The sequence below is a fragment of the Echiichthys vipera genome, assembly GCF_963691815.1.
Source record: "Echiichthys vipera genome assembly, chromosome: 5".
In the NCBI taxonomy this organism is placed as follows: Eukaryota; Metazoa; Chordata; class Actinopteri; order Perciformes; family Trachinidae; genus Echiichthys; species Echiichthys vipera.
The window spans coordinates 12,982,801-13,000,559 of record NC_139830.1 but is presented as its reverse complement, the minus strand read 5'-3'; the positions used below and the strand labels follow the sequence as shown (position 1 = coordinate 13,000,559).

Here is a 17,759-nt window from a genome sequence, read left to right as displayed (position 1 = left end):
TCCTAATGCTCATGCCTCGGGCCAAAACTTTCAATATTCAGATTTGTTTAGTTTGTGTATCTTACCCTGACTGCCACTGCTACAGCTAGAGATGCACCGATCCAGTTTTTTCCGATCCAATCTGATACCTGGGCTGAGCACGTCGGCCGATTCCCGATACCGATCCGATACTACTGTTGAATGAATGAACCTTATACCTTGCCATGTGAGTGAAGGCATCAGGCTTCACAGATATACAAATTAACACAGATATAAATGTAATTAATATTATTTATTAACAAATAAAGTGTACATTAGCCGCAAAAATAAATAAATTACACTTCCATGTAAAGTGCACTGCAAACTATATTTTAAAATGTAATATAAAACCCTAACCGCTGTTGCAAACATAGAATTGAAGTGACTAGATCGCTGGCACTGTATTGCTGTATATGATATTAATAGAAAAGAAATTACTGGATCAGAATGCTGGATTGGCCTCATTCATCCGATATCTGATCCACCTAATAAGTCAATATTGGAGCTGATATGGGACCGGTGCCTCTCTAGCTACAGCCAAGTCTTCCTCAGTCATTCTATCTAATTAAAAGAAAAGTCTCATAAAACAAATACTATATGATACTGAATGATATTATTGGACAATAAAGGGCCGGAACATGTCCATCGAAATGTCTCTCTCTGGTAAAGCCAATACCTACATAGCCAACCATTTGTCACTGTAAAGGTACTGTTGTGAACTGTTGGCCATCTCCCTATGGTCATATCATACCATCTCAATAATGCATGGATACAGTCACTGACGGTAGTCTTTACCTTCTGCAGCTGCACATCAGACAAGGTGTGACACAGCGACGCCTGAGTTCCTCTCGCAAACCAGCTCTGACCTTAAATCACTTCATCCTCCAATGTTCCAACAGGGACTTGCAGCCTGTACACTGGTATCATCCTCAATTGTCGGTTTGCATTGTACTCTACATGTTTTAATCTATTTTAGTTGAAGCGTCGCTATTAACTGATCCATTGACTGATGTGATATGATGTAGGCTGCTATAGCCCTTAATCACACACAAACACACACACACACACACACACACACACACACACACACACACACACACACACACACACACACACACAGCGTCTGATCAACCTGCCTCTCTCCAAGGAGACATCCAAATCCAGAGACATCAACAACTGGCGCAGCGCTGCATCCGTCAACCGCAATGGGATATCAGAGTCCATCATTTGCAAGGAATCAAACACACGCACGGTTGTTGTTGTTGTTGTTTTTGTTGAGGTTTCTTTTTTTTTACAAGCGAATGGTGCAAAGCATGACAGAGACACCGTCTGAAATGAACATGAGTACAGCATGCACGGACGAAACCGGGGTTTCTGATCCCTCTCTGTTTTATTGGCGTGACTGTATCTCAGTGCAACTGGCCGTTTCTGTTTAACCAGGTTTCACCCTCTACGGGATATAGGCTGTAACCTTAGAATATAATTCAAGGAGTCCAGATATAACTGCAAGTCCTTCACGAATACTGCAAGAACAAAAGGTAATATCAAAGTGCGACAATATCACTCTGAGCAGAATATTAAGTAGGAGAGACAGAAGTCTCCGAAGAAATACGGCGGTCTTTCGTGAAGGGTGTATTTCTGTAAAAAATCTTAACAGTAAACCTTACCTTGTTTGAATCTATACGTCTCAGGCGCCTGGTCTTGAGAATTAGATTGCAAGTTATTATCATCACCATCACAGAGGCACAGATACTGCCGATCATGTGTAGTCCAATGTCAAACACACCGGAGCTGCCTCAGATTGCTGTGCAGCCTCCGAGCTCCCTCCGTTTTCCAGTCACGCACACCTGAGCCTGTCTCCAAACACCTCTCTCCTTTATCCCGCCCCCTTTTTCCTCTCCTCTGCTCCTCGTCTCACAGCTTGCCCTCCTCTCATCTCTATCTTCACACACACGCGCGCACACACACACACACACACCGGCTTGTCTGCAGTTTTACCCTCTGATTTCCCCTCTCATCCATCCCTTTAAAATCTCTCCATGTTTATACCCCCCACCGCCTCTTTCATTACAGTCTCTCTGATTTTTTACAATCACCTTTTCATTTTACCTCTACTTCCGTTTCATCAACTCAAGTCTCCTTATGCGGTGAAAAGTGTAGAATAGCCAAGGTACCAGATAATCTGCATCTCAACTTTCCTCCCAATTTAACGCCAACAAGTCGTCCTCTGCGATGCTTAACCGTCCTCAACCCCGATCTTACCATGACAGCAACAACCCAGCAGCATCTATACAAAGCATGGCACTATTTGATGGGGCTGCAGATTTCTACCATGTAACACACACCAATAAGTTGTCTTTCTCTGTATGTCTATATCTGTTGTCTGCTGACGCGACTACAGGCCTGTATGTAAAGCTTCTAAAACACGCCAAATAAAAATGTACAGGACTACACTTGAATCAGACAGAACAGGTGAGAAAGTGACAAGAAACCCGGAACTGAGCTCTGATTGGCTGATGAGTCACGCTCAGGTACGGCCTATGTATGCATGTATTCTTCTCTATGGAAGCCCATTTCCGCCAGTGTGATGGGAAAAAAAGGACCCTGTAAGTCATTATAATGAGTTAGTATCTTAAATTAATGAGAAACCTTCTCAAAATAATATACTTGCTCATTATTTGGAGATACTAAGTCAATATTTTAAGATACTAAGTCATTATTTAAGGATACTAAGTGAATATTTTAAGATACTAAGTAATTATTTTATGATACTAAGTGAATATTTTAAGATACTAAGTCATTATTTCGAGATACTAAGTCAATATTTTAAGATACTCATTCTTTATTTTGAGATACTAATTCAATATTTTAAGATACTAAGTCAATATTTTTAGATACTAAGTCATTATTTTGAGATACTAAGTCAATATTTGGAGATATTAAGTCATTATTTATAGATACTAAGTCAATACTTTAAGATACTAAGTCATAGAAATAGGCTTCCATACTTCTCTTGTCTCTACACTTGTTTTCTTATTTCCCTCGTGTGTATCCCTCTCTGGTCAACCCATTAAAGTCTGCACTCCCAAATGCCTTAGATGAAGAATACTCGATCGATCAGAAACATGGATGCAAAGCCTATAAGACAGGCCACTGTGTCTGTAGTTCTAAAGTCCAGGCTAATGAAGGTGGACCGTCTGCAGCCTGTCTCTCTCCCCTCTCTGATCAAATAGACATAAGAGGTGACACTGTGGGCTGGAATAACGATGCACTGGAGGAGATCGATAACATTTGAAGTTTCATAGCGGTCACAGTAAGGAGCCATTAACCTACACAGCTTCGCCTGGCGTCCACTTAAAACACCCACACAGATCAAATCATTAAAGATAAAAGATCAATAAAAATCTAATGGAAACAGTCCGTTTCCCTGCAAATGTCTCCGGACATATAACATTGTGTGAAAGGGGAGACTGCCACTGACAAAAGTGACGGTCTGTTAGAATTCTGCATAATAGACATGTTTGTGTGTTTTTAAGGACATGACACCTTTTCATTTAGTTATCAGCTACTCAATATAAGTTTTATAATTATTCTTACTTTACCTGAATCAACAAGTTAATTTAAATGTTATTCTTTGTAGGTTACGATGGAAACCACTCTTTCCCCTTTTTTTGCGCGTTCCTCAACTTTGGGGAATTTGTTTGGAAATGTGTCTTACTGTGTGACAGCAAATGGGCTGTTACCTTGCAAAATAAAAGGACTTTAGTGAGGCAGTAGCTGCCACTAACGTTACATAAATCTTGCACTAAGGAATTATGGGAGATTAAAAAATACTATATGTCACTCACTTTCCGTGAGTAGCCTCCAAAAGACACATTTTATATACAGAATAATACAGAAGTGATTTGTTATTTATTTTTAATAGCATAAATGTACTCCTAGGCCTTTATAGGAGAAGGGGTTATCTGAGGAAGCATCCCCTTGTTGTAGTCACTTTGAGATACATTCACATACATTGACTTGACTGGTTTAGGTGAAATAGAAACATGCATGACAAATCTTCACTCGGCACTACATCAGTTTCCCTGCATGGATGGAAAACAAGACAAGTTATTACATACCTTTGCTTGCAGGCCAAGTGAATACTCCTGGAGAAACACAGCATCCCTCACACGTCCATCAGCGCATCATGCTGTTGGTGGGTAATCTACTTTTTCACTATGGCAACAAATGAACCCCCCCCCCCCCCCTTACTCTTTCTCTCTCTCTCCGTCGAGCCACGCGCTCCAATGAGGATGCTTCGTCCGTCCGTCCGTCCGTCCGTCTCTCTCTCTCTCTCTCTCTCTCTCTCTCTCTCTCTTTCTCTCTCGATATCGCACCTACCTCCAGGGTACCATCTGGAAATATATACTGATAAGAGAGTAGTCCGGGAAGGAATGAGAGATCGAGGGAGAGACAGGGAGAGGGGGTATTGGATAAAAGGGGTTTTAGAGCTTGGATTAATTTGCCAGCCAAATGCATCTGGGATTAGCAGACCATTAAAAAGAGCATAGACACACAAACACACACACACACACACACACTCTCACACTCTCACACTCTCACACACACACACATTCTAATTCTCCCTCTCTCTCTCTCACTCTCTCTCTCTCTCTCTCTCTCTCTCTCTCTCTCTCTCTCTCTCTCTCTCTCTCTCTCTCTCTCTTCCTCTATCTGGCTGATGCTGTGATAGCCTTACTAACCCTGACCTCTATCCCTGGTACTCTCTCTCTCTGTGGGTTAACAGGCAAACATACCTGTGCATACACACGCACACGTGCGCGCACACACACACACACACACACACACACACACGCACACACATGGTAGGGTCTTGTGACAACTACCCTCTTTTATACCTTGATGTCTACTGAAGGGCCCATGTCTCAAAATCAGTTATAATTCGTTTTGATATAAATCCAGCTGGTTTGATTTTAGAAGAAGACACAGGATATGTTGAAGCCATGGTGCCAGTAGACTGTAATTAGGTTACTAAACAACCAAAAGTGAGTTCTTTAGGAGACCCGAGGGCCTGACTGTACCTGATCTATGTATCAGAAAAGACCCAAACATAATGGTGCATTCTAGCAGCTGTCTTAAGTCGCATATTCAATCAAACAACTAACAAAGTGGTACACAGCAAGTTCCAGTTCAGCTTTCAGAACCATTCATGTAATGTTTTTTAGCAATCTGGTAAGCAGTGTACCAGCCTCAGGCATTGGGGAATGTAGCTGTATAAATATGTAAATGTATTCATAGCTTCTATCCACATATCCATATGACTTCCACTTGTCTGTAAAGTTCCCTAATTAAAATTACAATAAGGCTGCTAACAAGAATGACTGATTTCCAATATTTATGTATTTTTCATTGACCTTGATTATGTCATGCATTTATCATTGACTGATGACCACGTGAACACAAATGGTCTGTGATCACTTGAATGCACCATTGAACAATTGACTGGACTGCAGTGGATTATAGGATACTGATACTAAAAGAAGTTGTCTTGCCTTGGATGGGACAGCTTTGTTGATGCATTGTGACACATTTAGTGTTGAAATGCAAATTTTGGAGGATTCAGCCTTGAAGAGTCCTTCATCCGCTCATACAGTATGTCCCAGCTTTAAGCCTAAATGAACATTCGTTATAACCTTTGAGGTTAGATCAGATGCAACAGATCTCTGATATGAGAATGAAATTGATGCTACTGGTATGTCTCCCTGAGCATTGATCCTTGCACACACATACTTACTCCTTGATCACTCACGCAGACATCAACAATGCATAGAGACTCTGACTTGGAAAGTGTCTGTCTCTTGATTTTGTATATAGAGCCGTTTAGGACAGATTAAATGTCAGAAGGATTTGGGGTCACATTTCCATGGCAACCCTTCACTGATGTAGTAAGCCTAAAACACAACATCAACAAGCAGCCAATGAATCCGTTCAATTTGTTTCATTTGAGCCCAGTCAAACTCAACTCAACTCATTACTTTCTAAGACAGACACTTGAAACATGATTGATGCAAATTTGGATCAATAGGCAAATAAATATTAAACATGTGACAGAGCATGACAGAGCAGTGTGGTTTAAAACATGGAGAGTTGGATGGAAACTGTTGAAAGATGAAAGTCATCCAGTTACCACTGTACTGTATATGCGTTATGTGACACTGACACTGTTAAGAGTGTGTGGGCTACAGTGGAGTGCATCACATAGCGACAGGTCCCCTGGTTAGAATGAGATAAGATAACAGTGACGCAACAAGGATTCCTTATTAAACATACCGGCACTGTGTCTGTATGACTGGTGTGTAACTTAAGCGTGCAGCACACGCACCTAAACATCTATAGGGTAAAATTCTCTTTTCACCACACTCCTCCGCAAATCACAAGCACAACGGAATCGGAGTCAGAGTCACAGTCAGTAAATCAATTATTCAATGGCATTTCAAAATAACAGTGGATACCCATGGTTGCCATAGACACATAGCTGATTTACAGGGTTGTCACTTGTCTGTGATATTCCCACTCTAAGTAGGACAAATAGAGAAAAAAAAACTACAACCGCATAATGCCAACAGAGAAATGAGGACGTCAGTTATGAAACATTCACTCATGTAATGTAATTCCTCCCTCATTGAATAAGTGACGACTGGGGTTTTAATGTCACTTATCTGTTTTAAAGTAACTAAACAATAGAATTGTGACGTGGACATTCACCCTCTAGTGTTTAATTCCTAATAAGCCTAATGTCACCATCAGGTAATAATGACACAATGTCACGGATTTTCATGTGACACTTTGACACAAAAGGCAGATCTGTCCACCCACTTTAATATTATGAATCTTGACTCTGCAAAAATGTTGAAACTTGTTGAAATGCACTGTAATCATGTGTAAAAGTTTTAAATTTATACGTAATTGTAAAATGACTGCAAGAAAAAAAAAGACAGGAATTGCTCTCAAAAGAACAAATGTGGGCTTACATAACATACCACTGTGTTTATTTATCATATTTTAAGAAGATAAATGCAAATTAAATGCACTTTAAAAAAAGTATGGCCCTCTAGAGTGTGGATGCACACACACTAAAAGCAGCTTCAAGGTCGATGTTAACTGTCAGCACAGGTTGACAAGGTGTCACAGTGTCTATACCAGAACAAGCACTAGGGATGCGGCAGGAGTATTTGAATTTCACTTTGAGAAATGAAAATGTGCAAAGTACCAGGGAAAAGGAAACCACTCTTAAAACAGATAGACAAATGCCTATCCAATTATCTTAGGGCTGCAACTTAGAATTATTTTCACTATTGGTGATTATTTTCTCAATAAATCAGTTAATCGTTGTCGATAGAATGTCAAAAAATGCTCATGGCAATTTCCCAAAGTCGTTGGTGATGAATTTAGTTTTATCTCTCAAAAATTAAAAAAAAAACAAAGACATTCAGTTTACTGTCACATTTGGAAAGATGCAACCAACAAAAATGTTCCATGTTTACTTAACAGATAAATTACATGATAAATAGATCATCACAAATGGTATATGCATATAGATTTTCTTTCGATCGTCTAATCAATTCATCTAATTTGTAGTCTCACTCTCTGTCCAGATGCTGTTAGTGCTGCCTTCGACACTATTGACCATCGCATCCTGCTACAGAGACTGGAGCATCTAATTGGCATTAAAGGAACCGCATTAAGCTGGTTTAAGTCTTATTTATCAGATAGATCTCAAGTTTTTACATGTTAACGATAAATCCTCCTTGCACACTAAAGTTAGTCACGGTGTCCCACAGGGTTCTGTCCTTGGACCGATTCTATTCACCTTATATGCTTCCCCTAGGAAATATTATAAGGAAGCACTCCATAAATTTTCATTGTTATGCTGATGATACACAATTATATTTATCGATCAAACCAGAAGACACTGATCAGTTAGATAAACTTCGAATGTGCATTAAGGAAATAAAAAGCTGGATGACCGGCAATTCTCTGATGTTAAACTCAGATAAAACTGAAGTCATTGTACTTGGTCCCGAAGGCCTCCGAAACTCAATACCTAAATTATTGTTACTCTGGATGATGTTGTGTCGTCCTCCAGCACCCCGTAAGGAATCTGGGTGTTATTTTTGATCAGGATATGTCCTTCAATTCTCACATAAAACTAACGCAAAGGACTGCGTATTTTCAGCTGCGTAATATTGCGAAAATTAGGAACATTGTGCCTCAGAAAGATGCAGAAAAACTGGTCCATGCTTTTGTTACTTCTAGACTGGACTACTGCAACTCCTTATTATCAGGCTGCTCCAATAAGTCTGTTTAGAGTCGCCAGTTGGTCTAAAATGCTGCAGCTCGTGTACTAACTAAAACAAATCAAAGAGAACATATTTCTCCTGTATGAGCTTCTTTGCACTGGCTACCTGTAAAATCTAGAATATAATTTAAAATCCTTCTTCTTACCTATAAAGCTCTTATTGGTCAGGCTCCGTCGTATCTTAAAGAGCTCATAGTACCGTATAACCCGACTAAATTGCTGCACTCTGAGAATGCAGGGCTACTTGTCGTTCCTAGAGTCTCCAAAAGTAGAATGGGAGGCAGAGCCTTCAGCTACCAAGCTCCTTTCCTATGGAACCGACTCCCAAGTGTTGTTCGGGAGGCAGACACTGTCCCCATATTTAAGAGTAAACTTAAAACTTTCCTTTTTGATAAAGTTTACAGCTAGAGCTTACGAGCCCTTAGCAATGTTGTTATTTTTAAGCTGATTTTGTTCTGCTTAATGATGCTGCTATAGGCCTAGTCTGCCGGGGGATAATACTTTTACAGATACTCTGAGCTTCTCTCCTCTCTGTCTGTATAATTCATGTCTCATCAATGAATGTTACTAATTCACTTCTTCCCCGGAGTTGTTGGTGCTTTGTCGTCTCGCAGGTCTCTGCTGATTGTGATGGTGCCTGTTGCCATGGTCCTGCATGACACTTCCTGCTACTTTTATCATCTATAACCTTAGCTGTGCTTGTTTCTACTATTCTGCTGTATTAACCGCCATAACATATAAGTCATATTCACATTACTATAGATATTATTATAGTTACTGGAAGTGTGTCTGTCTCTGTCTTTGTGTCTGTGTTTGTCTCTCTCTGTCCATCTGTCCATCTTTTCTCTCTTTCTCTCTCCTTTTCTTCCTCCCAAACCGGTGCAGACAGCTGTCCGTCCTCCACAGAGCTGGGTCTGTCTGATGTTCCTGTCTGTAATAGGGAAGGTTTTCGTTGACACCGTACTCTACGGGGTAATTGTTGGGTCTATGTCAATCATAAATAAGTCATAGAGTTTGGTCTATACCTAGTCTGTAAAGTGTCCTGAGATAACTTTTGTTATGATTTGGCACTATAAATAAAATTGAATTGAATTGAATAGATAAGGAGCATGGGTCACAGGTCAAGGCTAGGTCGTCCCCTCTGACCATCTCTGATTCTGATCGCACATTTCACTTGCTCCAGGCCTACACACACACACACACACACACACACACACACACACACACACACACACACACACACACGATCAACATCTATAAAGAGTTATAACCACACTTTTATCCTTCCATCACTCCAGGAGAGAATAGGATCAGGCCTGCCAAAGTAAAAGGGGTTGAATACTTTCACAAGCAGCATATTCACATCACAGAAAAGGTTTATGTAAGAATTTCATTTTTTGCCGATTCAATGCTCAGAAACCTCCATATTATCAATATACCTAGGAAAACCATCTGTTCTCTGAATGCCCTAGGTCTTTAGACTGTTTCATGAGGTTGTAATTATTCTAGAGGTCAGAAAACAGCTCTTTTTATGCAGTGAGGTCAAGTTTCAAAAAATGGTCTCACTAAAATGAACGGGGAGTAATATCATCACACCTTTGGCCTCATTGAATCCACAAGGTGCAATGCATCTTTGCAATTCCAAGACTGTTTCAGGACTCCAGTATGCAGAAATTAAATTTTAAATTTAAATTCAAAAACATCATTTCAGAATAGGCGAAAATAACAACTGTAACAGGAAAACTGCATGTTTTTTTGCCCTAAATGCTTTTGCATGAAGTGGTCAGTGCAGCTTCATGTGATACCAACATTTAAACTTTAGCTTTAAAACAGAGCGTACTACAGTATCTGAAAGACAAAACGTTGGCCGTCTTAGCATTAAGAGGTTAATTAAATATTTTTTAAAGGTGCTGAGATTAAATGTAGGTGTGCTTGAGCTCTGGGAGCCAGCCCTTCATCGGTTAAAATATGTTTCATTTGATTTCTGATTTCCAATCCGCAGAGACAAATTATGTCCTTGGGCAACAAGGTGCTAATTATGTCTCTCCCCTGTAGTAGATTCAAATCAGGAAAATGTGTCTTTCATCTGTGCAGAAGATGCAGGGGGTGGATTTTTTTTTTTTAAACATGAATAGACTTTGCGAATTGAAAAAAGTCACATAACCATAATAAAAACCACCAGCTGGTCAGATCATCAGTGCTCTCCTTTCTCTCCTGTCTCATTACAACTGATGAGGAGGAAACTAAAGCCAGCTGTGACAGAAAGGCTGGCCCTGTGGTGTGCCTCTGTTTCAGGCAATATGCAGGTCATGCTGCCCTCTTGTGTCTGGTTAGGACTAAAGAAGAAAAAGAGGAAGAGATTTATGAGGAATCTTACTTGATGTCACGTGGTTGTTGAAAAAAAAGGTATGCACTGCTGTAACGTGAGAGCTTTAAAGGAGCTTTAAAGAAGGTGAAATGAGCAGTGTGTTCAAAGGAAAAACTCTCTCTGTCACGCACACACACACACACACACACTCACACACACTCACACACACACACACACACACTGTATGTCTCTCTCAGAGCCGCCCTGCGGACAGGGTTACCCTGTGATGGTCATTCATGTGCGCTCCACTGCGTTCCTGCATCGGGATAAGCTGCACCCCGTGCCCGGCTACGGCAGCATGTGACCGGCTTGTGATTCCGAAGTTTGCTGAATGACTTTCTGCCCTGGGCCCGACTGTACTAGTCTGCGGGACCAGAGGAGGAGGCAAAGAGACAACGTCTTACTGTGCGGAGGATCGTCACGCTGTGCCATGTGCTAGGTCTTCAGATGAGAATACCGTCAGAGTCCGTTATTTTGTGAAATAAAATATGTCTTTAAGAAAAAAAACAACAACTCTGTTTTACATTTATTACGTTACATTTAGATTAAATATATTATAATTATATGTACAAACAGTATTTATTAGGCTACGTGTAGGCTGTCATGAATCAAGTAAATAATGTGAACATAGACACACACACATAGCTTTAAATAATAAAAAGTTTTATAAAGTGTTCCTCGTTTATGGCTCTGCTTAGACTGATAAGCTATTACTCCTTCTGCATATGTTTTTGGAGTTTTTACAGACAGCTCTGGTGCCAAAAAATACTTTTATTGTGAAATATTTAAAACTGAATAATATCGGTTTTATGCTGCAGTTGTATCTCACATCCCTGTAATAATTCTACATTTTAGTCACCCCAATTCTACTGTTAGCCTACTTTATTATATCTTGTGTGCTGTTTTTCACGATGCTGTTTCCCAGAATAATATTGTTAATGCCCTGGGCAATCATCAACACTGTGGCACACTTTTTATAGACCTAAATCAGGATTCTGTTGATCAAAATATTTTACCAGAACTAGAACAGCCCATCCAATGGTGTTATGTCCTCTCCACTAGAATTCAGGCAGTAGTTTCTTATAGTTCCATATCACAGGGTTTTAGGGTTAGTATAGGTGTCCCACAAGGGTCTTTTCTTGGTCCTCTAACATACACAATAGATCTGCCACTCCAAATTGTAATGGTGATGATACTATTATATTCAACAGTCTAATCTGGCTGTTGCAAATCTACACATTTCAGTTCTTTATCTCTCTGTGATTTTTCTACCTGTCCATACTTAAACTGAATTATTCTTTTAGATCGGTCTCTCTTGAAAATTAAGAAGGCGTGTTTAAATAAAGGATTAAATGATGCAGCCTACTGGCATGGTTAACTGGAGCAGAACCATTAAATACATCAGCACTGTGATCAGCACTACTTCAACCAAAGGAGAAACTAGCCTAGGGTTTTTAAATAGTGAAAACATTCAGACTGGGGTACAAGACCCAATACAGTGTAATATCAAATATCAACCTTCTTATTTTCTGTTTCTTTTCCATATCTCTATTTTCCTGTTTCAATCGCACATCAGCAGCACACTTCATAGATCCTCATCATAGATCCTTGGCCAGCCTTTTGAAAGGGTAGCGGGTATTGCACACACACACACACACACACACACACACACACACACACACACACACACACACACATAAACAAAATTTATTTTTGCCTGAGGTATAGTGGAGCAGAGGTCAGCTGGTCTCAAGACAAAATGTAAAAGGAATCAGGAATATTATCCTGAGCATGTGATAAGTGTGTGAGTGCACATTCTTGTGTATGAGGTTTTTTTTTTTGTGTGTGTGTGTGTGTGTGTGTGTGTGTGTATGTGTGTGTGTGTGTGTGTGAGATCACACACTTTGTTAGAGGACGGCCCCTAATTCGGCTCAATGAGTAGGGAGAGAACAGGAGACTGTTGGCTGGGTGTTCGAGAGAGGTGGAAGGAGGTTTGGTGGAGGGTTAGATGGTAGAAAAGAGGGGTAACAAAGTACCTCCAAGCTGCAAGTTTTAACATTTACTCTTTAGGTTTAGAATCCATCTCTAGATCAAATTTACAGCAGTTATATCTACTCCTGTGTGCAAGTAAAACCTTGCTAGCTGCAGTCTATGAGGACAGGTTCTGTTGTGTCCATCTTTTCAGCAGGAGTTTACATTCCCACTGTGGGTAAGACTGGAGCTTCCCTGATTTTTCATCATGAGGAGCTTGTATTTATCTGTAGTTCTGCTGCAGCTCATTGGGACTTGTTTATGCCAATTCCCTCGCCCATGTGCCAACTCAGAGGGACTACGGACCAAGGAGTGTTGCCCGGTGTGGGACGGTGATGGCTCAGCCTGCGGTGCCCTGTCAGGTCGTGGTTTCTGCACTGAGGTGGAGGTTTCAGAAGAGCCCCATGGGCCCCAGTACCCACACAGTGGGATTGATGACAGAGAGCGCTGGCCTTTAGCTTTCTTCAACCGTACGTGTCGCTGTGCTGGAAACTACGGAGGGTTTAACTGTGGTGAATGCAGGTTTGGTTACTGGGGTTCAAACTGTGCTGAGTACAGGGAGTCAGTGCGCAGGAACATCCTGACCATGTCACCTGCTGAGCAACAAAAGTTTGTCTCATATCTGAACCTGGCAAAGAACACCATCAGCCGTGACTATGTGATCTCCACAGCAACAAGAGCAGAGATGGGCGAAAATGGTGAGAATCCCATGTTCTCCAACATCAACACCTATGATCTGTTCGTCTGGATGCACTACTATGTGTCCCGGGACGCCTTCCTGGGAGGTCCAGGGAACGTCTGGAGAGACATCGACTTTGCTCATGAATCTGCAGCATTTCTGCCATGGCACAGAGTGTACCTGCTTCACTGGGAGAATGAGATAAGAAAGCTGACGGGAGATTTTAACTTCACCATCCCATACTGGGACTGGAGGGATGCCCAGTCCTGTGAGGTGTGCACCGATGCTCTGATGGGCGGACGCAGCCCCCTCAGCCCTAACCTCATCAGCCCGGCTTCAGTCTTTTCCTCTTGGAAGGTAAGACTATTAAATTGTCTTTTTCTCATTAAAACTGTGTTTAACTGTTTCTAGAGCTATGAGCAAATATTACTTCTCCATTATTATTTCCCCAAGAAACAAAACAAAGGCTTGATTATTTTCATTTCACCCTACAGGCCTGTTCTAAAGTTGGTTTAGCATCTTAATCCACAGAAATGAGGGATTTGGTTGGAAACAAACATTTTCTTTAAGAATTCACTCTCAAGTTATCCAGACAATATAAAAGATCAAAGTCAAAATCTTACTTCAGAGGCATTGTATCCACCTAGAAAATGTTTCTAAGAGAGTCCCCTTTCTGAGTTATCTGTAAAAAATCTTAGCGACTGATGAACGTCCATAGGCTCTTTAACCACAGTCGCTCATTAAATAGAATAGAATAGAATAGAATAGAATAGAAAAACTTTATTGATCCCAAACTAGGAAATTGCAGTAAATGTGTGTATGCTTGTGTGTGTGTGTAGGTGATCTGCACCCAGCCAGAGGAGTACAACAATCGAGAGGCATTGTGTAACGCCACCGGGGAGGGTCCACTATTGCGCAACCCCGGCACCCATGATCCCAACCGCGTGCGGAGACTCCCCACAACAGCTGATGTAGACTTCACTGTGGGCCTCCCCCAATATGAGACAGAGCCCATGGACAGATTCTCCAATATGAGCTTTAGAAATGTCATAGAGGGTAAGAGTGTTAGTCACACACACACACTTTAGTATTATTGTGTTTCCATGCTTATCCTTTAAACCTGAACCCAATCTGTGTTCAAATCTGTCGAGTTTTGGCTTATTTACTTCATGCAAGGGTAGAAATACAATCACATGCGCTTGTTTGTCTGCCTGTTTGCATACATTCAAAGAGAAGCAAGCACAAATACAGACATACACACTTGTGCAAACCTATTAATAGTGACACACAGACTCAAGCCGAAAGAAATGTTTGCCAACAGATGTTCAAAACAGGCATCCTACAAAAAGTAAATAAAATGTTAATTTTAAGGAATAACTTTTCGCTTGAGCCTAATTTGTTTAAGTCCACATTAGTGTCTAACTCATAGTTACCTTGAAGCAATTTTCATAAGCATCTTGCAAAAAGTGCCAGAGGCATCATCTTTCTTAGTTATATCAAAAGTGTCTCAAACATGTGATAGAAAGCACTGGAAACATTAGAAGCATTCAACCTGTACATGTCAAAACATCACATGTAGTTTCAACCAAACGAAAGCTGGGGCCTAAGTAGAAATGTGTGGCATTTCTACACGTATCACTCTACTCATCTCTCTTCCACACGTAACCTTTATCCCTTTCTCTTCTCTCCTGCACGTGTGTTTTCACTGTTCTTCCCTTCTGCAGGTTTTGCCAGTCCAGAGTCAGGTATGGCAGTGCAAGGCCAGAGCACCATGCACAACGCCCTGCATGTCTTCATGAATGGCTCCATGTCCTCAGTGCAGGGTTCAGCCAACGACCCCATATTCCTGCTGCACCATGCTTTCATTGACAGGTGCGATGATGCACTCAAACATGTCTACTAATTACGCAAAGGAAAGGAGAGCACACACTATGGTTGCAAAATGACTTCTTCATCTAGTCAGTTGTTTCTGTTTATTGCGGCAAATAACCACATTTGTTCGTTAAAAAAGTTACATGTGTCAGAAATGAGAAATAGGAAAGTAATACAAGGAAAAAAGGTAACAGTTACAGATGAAGAAGAAGAATAGTGAGATGGGAGAAAGAGATGATAAATAATAAAGAGTGTTACCAGTAATGGTGTCACATATCCTGGTAAGTTTAGGTCACTCTTATTCGTCTTACAAATTTAATAAAACACATACCGAAAAGTTTTATTTAAATGTTTTTACAGAAAGATATAGGCAAGACTCTTTTATCCGATTAAACGGTACAGTTTCAGAGTATGAAACATACATATTTTTAGTAGGTTTTTAAAATGCAAATGTAAAAACTCTCCTATTATGGAAAGCAACAGTTCCTCTAGAGCAGGGATGTCAAAGTCAAATACATCAGAGGGCCAAAAAACCTAATTTACTACAAGCCGAGGGCCGGACTGGTTCAATGTTTATTAAAACATATTAAAATGATTGCATATAACCTATTGAACCAAGACCTAACACCGTATTTTATTTAATAATTAAATGAATAATCCAATATTTTTGTACGGCTCTGTCAGCAATTGGGCTGAAAGTTGACATCTGCCCTGAATGCTGATGAATAATGAAGCCGAGCATTGTGGGTAATGTAGTTTTGGTGCGTGAAAAATACCAGCAGGCGGCTGTGGCGTGCGGGCCAGTTCTAATACTAATCAAATATCATCCTGGGGGCCGAGATATTTCATTCGCGGGCCGGATCTGGCCCCAGGGCCTTGACTTTGACACCCATGCTCTAGAGGATGATATTTCCATCTTTCTTATTTAATTAATTAATTATATGATTTCTCTATTCATTTTTTTATCTTTATCATATCCGTGTTTTTTCTTTGTTCTTTGCAATACAAAACTGAATGAAACAAAAGCTGGAAGTCTGTTTGTGTCAGTATTATTGGCAGTTTTATGGCATTTAAGGTTGTATGCAAGAGTATGATTGTTTTATTGAATGTTTACATATGAGAATAAAGTATATATATATAAAAAAGTATATATGTGGGGTACTTGTATACATAGATAATCATGTAGTTTTGTATTTTAACAATGTCTAATCTTGTTTAGTATAGATATATTTATATCTATATATTTTTAATGTACGTATGTTCTGCTTTTTGTCAGTTGTAAACTATGAGCATGAATACAAACAAACTCTCTCTCTCTCTCTCTTCTGATATCCTTCACTACCGTTCATTTCTCTGTTCCTTCTCTTCTCCAGCATCTTTGAGCGTTGGCTCAGAGCTCACCAGCCTCTCCGCACCAACTACCCATTTGCAAATGCCCCAATTGGCCACAATGATGGTTACTACATGGTGCCCTTCCTGCCCCTCTACAGAAACGGAGACTACTTCCTGTCTAACAAGGCTCTAGGATTTGAGTATGCGTACCTGTTGGACCCTGGTCAGTATAGAACAACAAAAGTCCAGAAAGTCCTGAAAATAAGTGTTTGTACAACTTTTCCTTTACGTCGAAACTGTCTCATCCCGTGTCTCCTCTTCACTACAGGCCAGAGGTTTGTTCAGGAGTTCCTGACGCCCTACCTCCAGCAGGCCCAGCAGATCTGGCAGTGGCTCCTAGGCGCCGGTATTCTTGGGGCGTTGATCACTGCAATCACCGCTGCACTAGTTGTTGTTGCAAGAAGGAAGTGGAAACGTAACCAGAGGAGGAAGAGGGCCCTGAGCTACGGAGAGAACCAGCCATTGCTACATAGCAGCTCGGAGGAAGGTTCATCTTCATATCAGACTACTCTGTAACGCACGCTGATACTGTACAATTCACACACATGAATGAACTATTAGGGACGCTCCTGTATTTTCATGAAGCAAATGAATGACATCAATCTCTGGTACAAGACATCAATTTGTTATTGATTTCACGCAATAAATCTATTTAAATTTTAAAATGGTGTCTAGCAGATAGCTGTGTGTGTTGCCTTTGCCTTTGTGATAACTACTGAGACTTCGTCACCCCGATAAAATGGAGGTAAAGTGAATTTCTTTGTGCTGGTAAAGTCATTGAAAAATGTCAGCAGCAACATTTCTTTACAGAAACAACTAAAAAAAACTTAAATATTTTCAATGGCTTTCTAGCCTTTTCTATGACAAAAAAATCTGCTCCAGTAGATTTGGGTAGTGACCGAAGACAGAGTGGTAGATAACTCAGTTAAAGAAAAGGTTATTGCAGCTTCTCCTTTTTGGGATTTAGTTTAACCCTTGAAGCCCTTTGAGACAATTTAAATGGAGATTATGGAGAAAGAGCAGGGACCCAACATCAG

The 17,759-nt window shown here is 40.5% G+C and overlaps 1 protein-coding gene across 1 annotated transcript; it reads left to right on the top strand.

Annotated features, from left to right (window-relative positions):
• Positions 1–12,987: 12,987 nt before the first annotated feature.
• tyr (tyrosinase) lies at positions 12,988–17,238 on the top strand (the record flags this gene model as incomplete). Its single annotated transcript, XM_083913733.1, has 5 exons — positions 12,988–13,815; positions 14,298–14,514; positions 15,183–15,330; positions 16,704–16,885; positions 16,991–17,238. The coding sequence occupies 5 exons, from the start codon at positions 12,988–12,990 to the stop codon at positions 17,236–17,238; spliced, it is 1,623 nt and encodes a 540-aa protein (XP_083769859.1).
• Between the last annotated feature and the right edge of the window lie 521 nt (positions 17,239–17,759).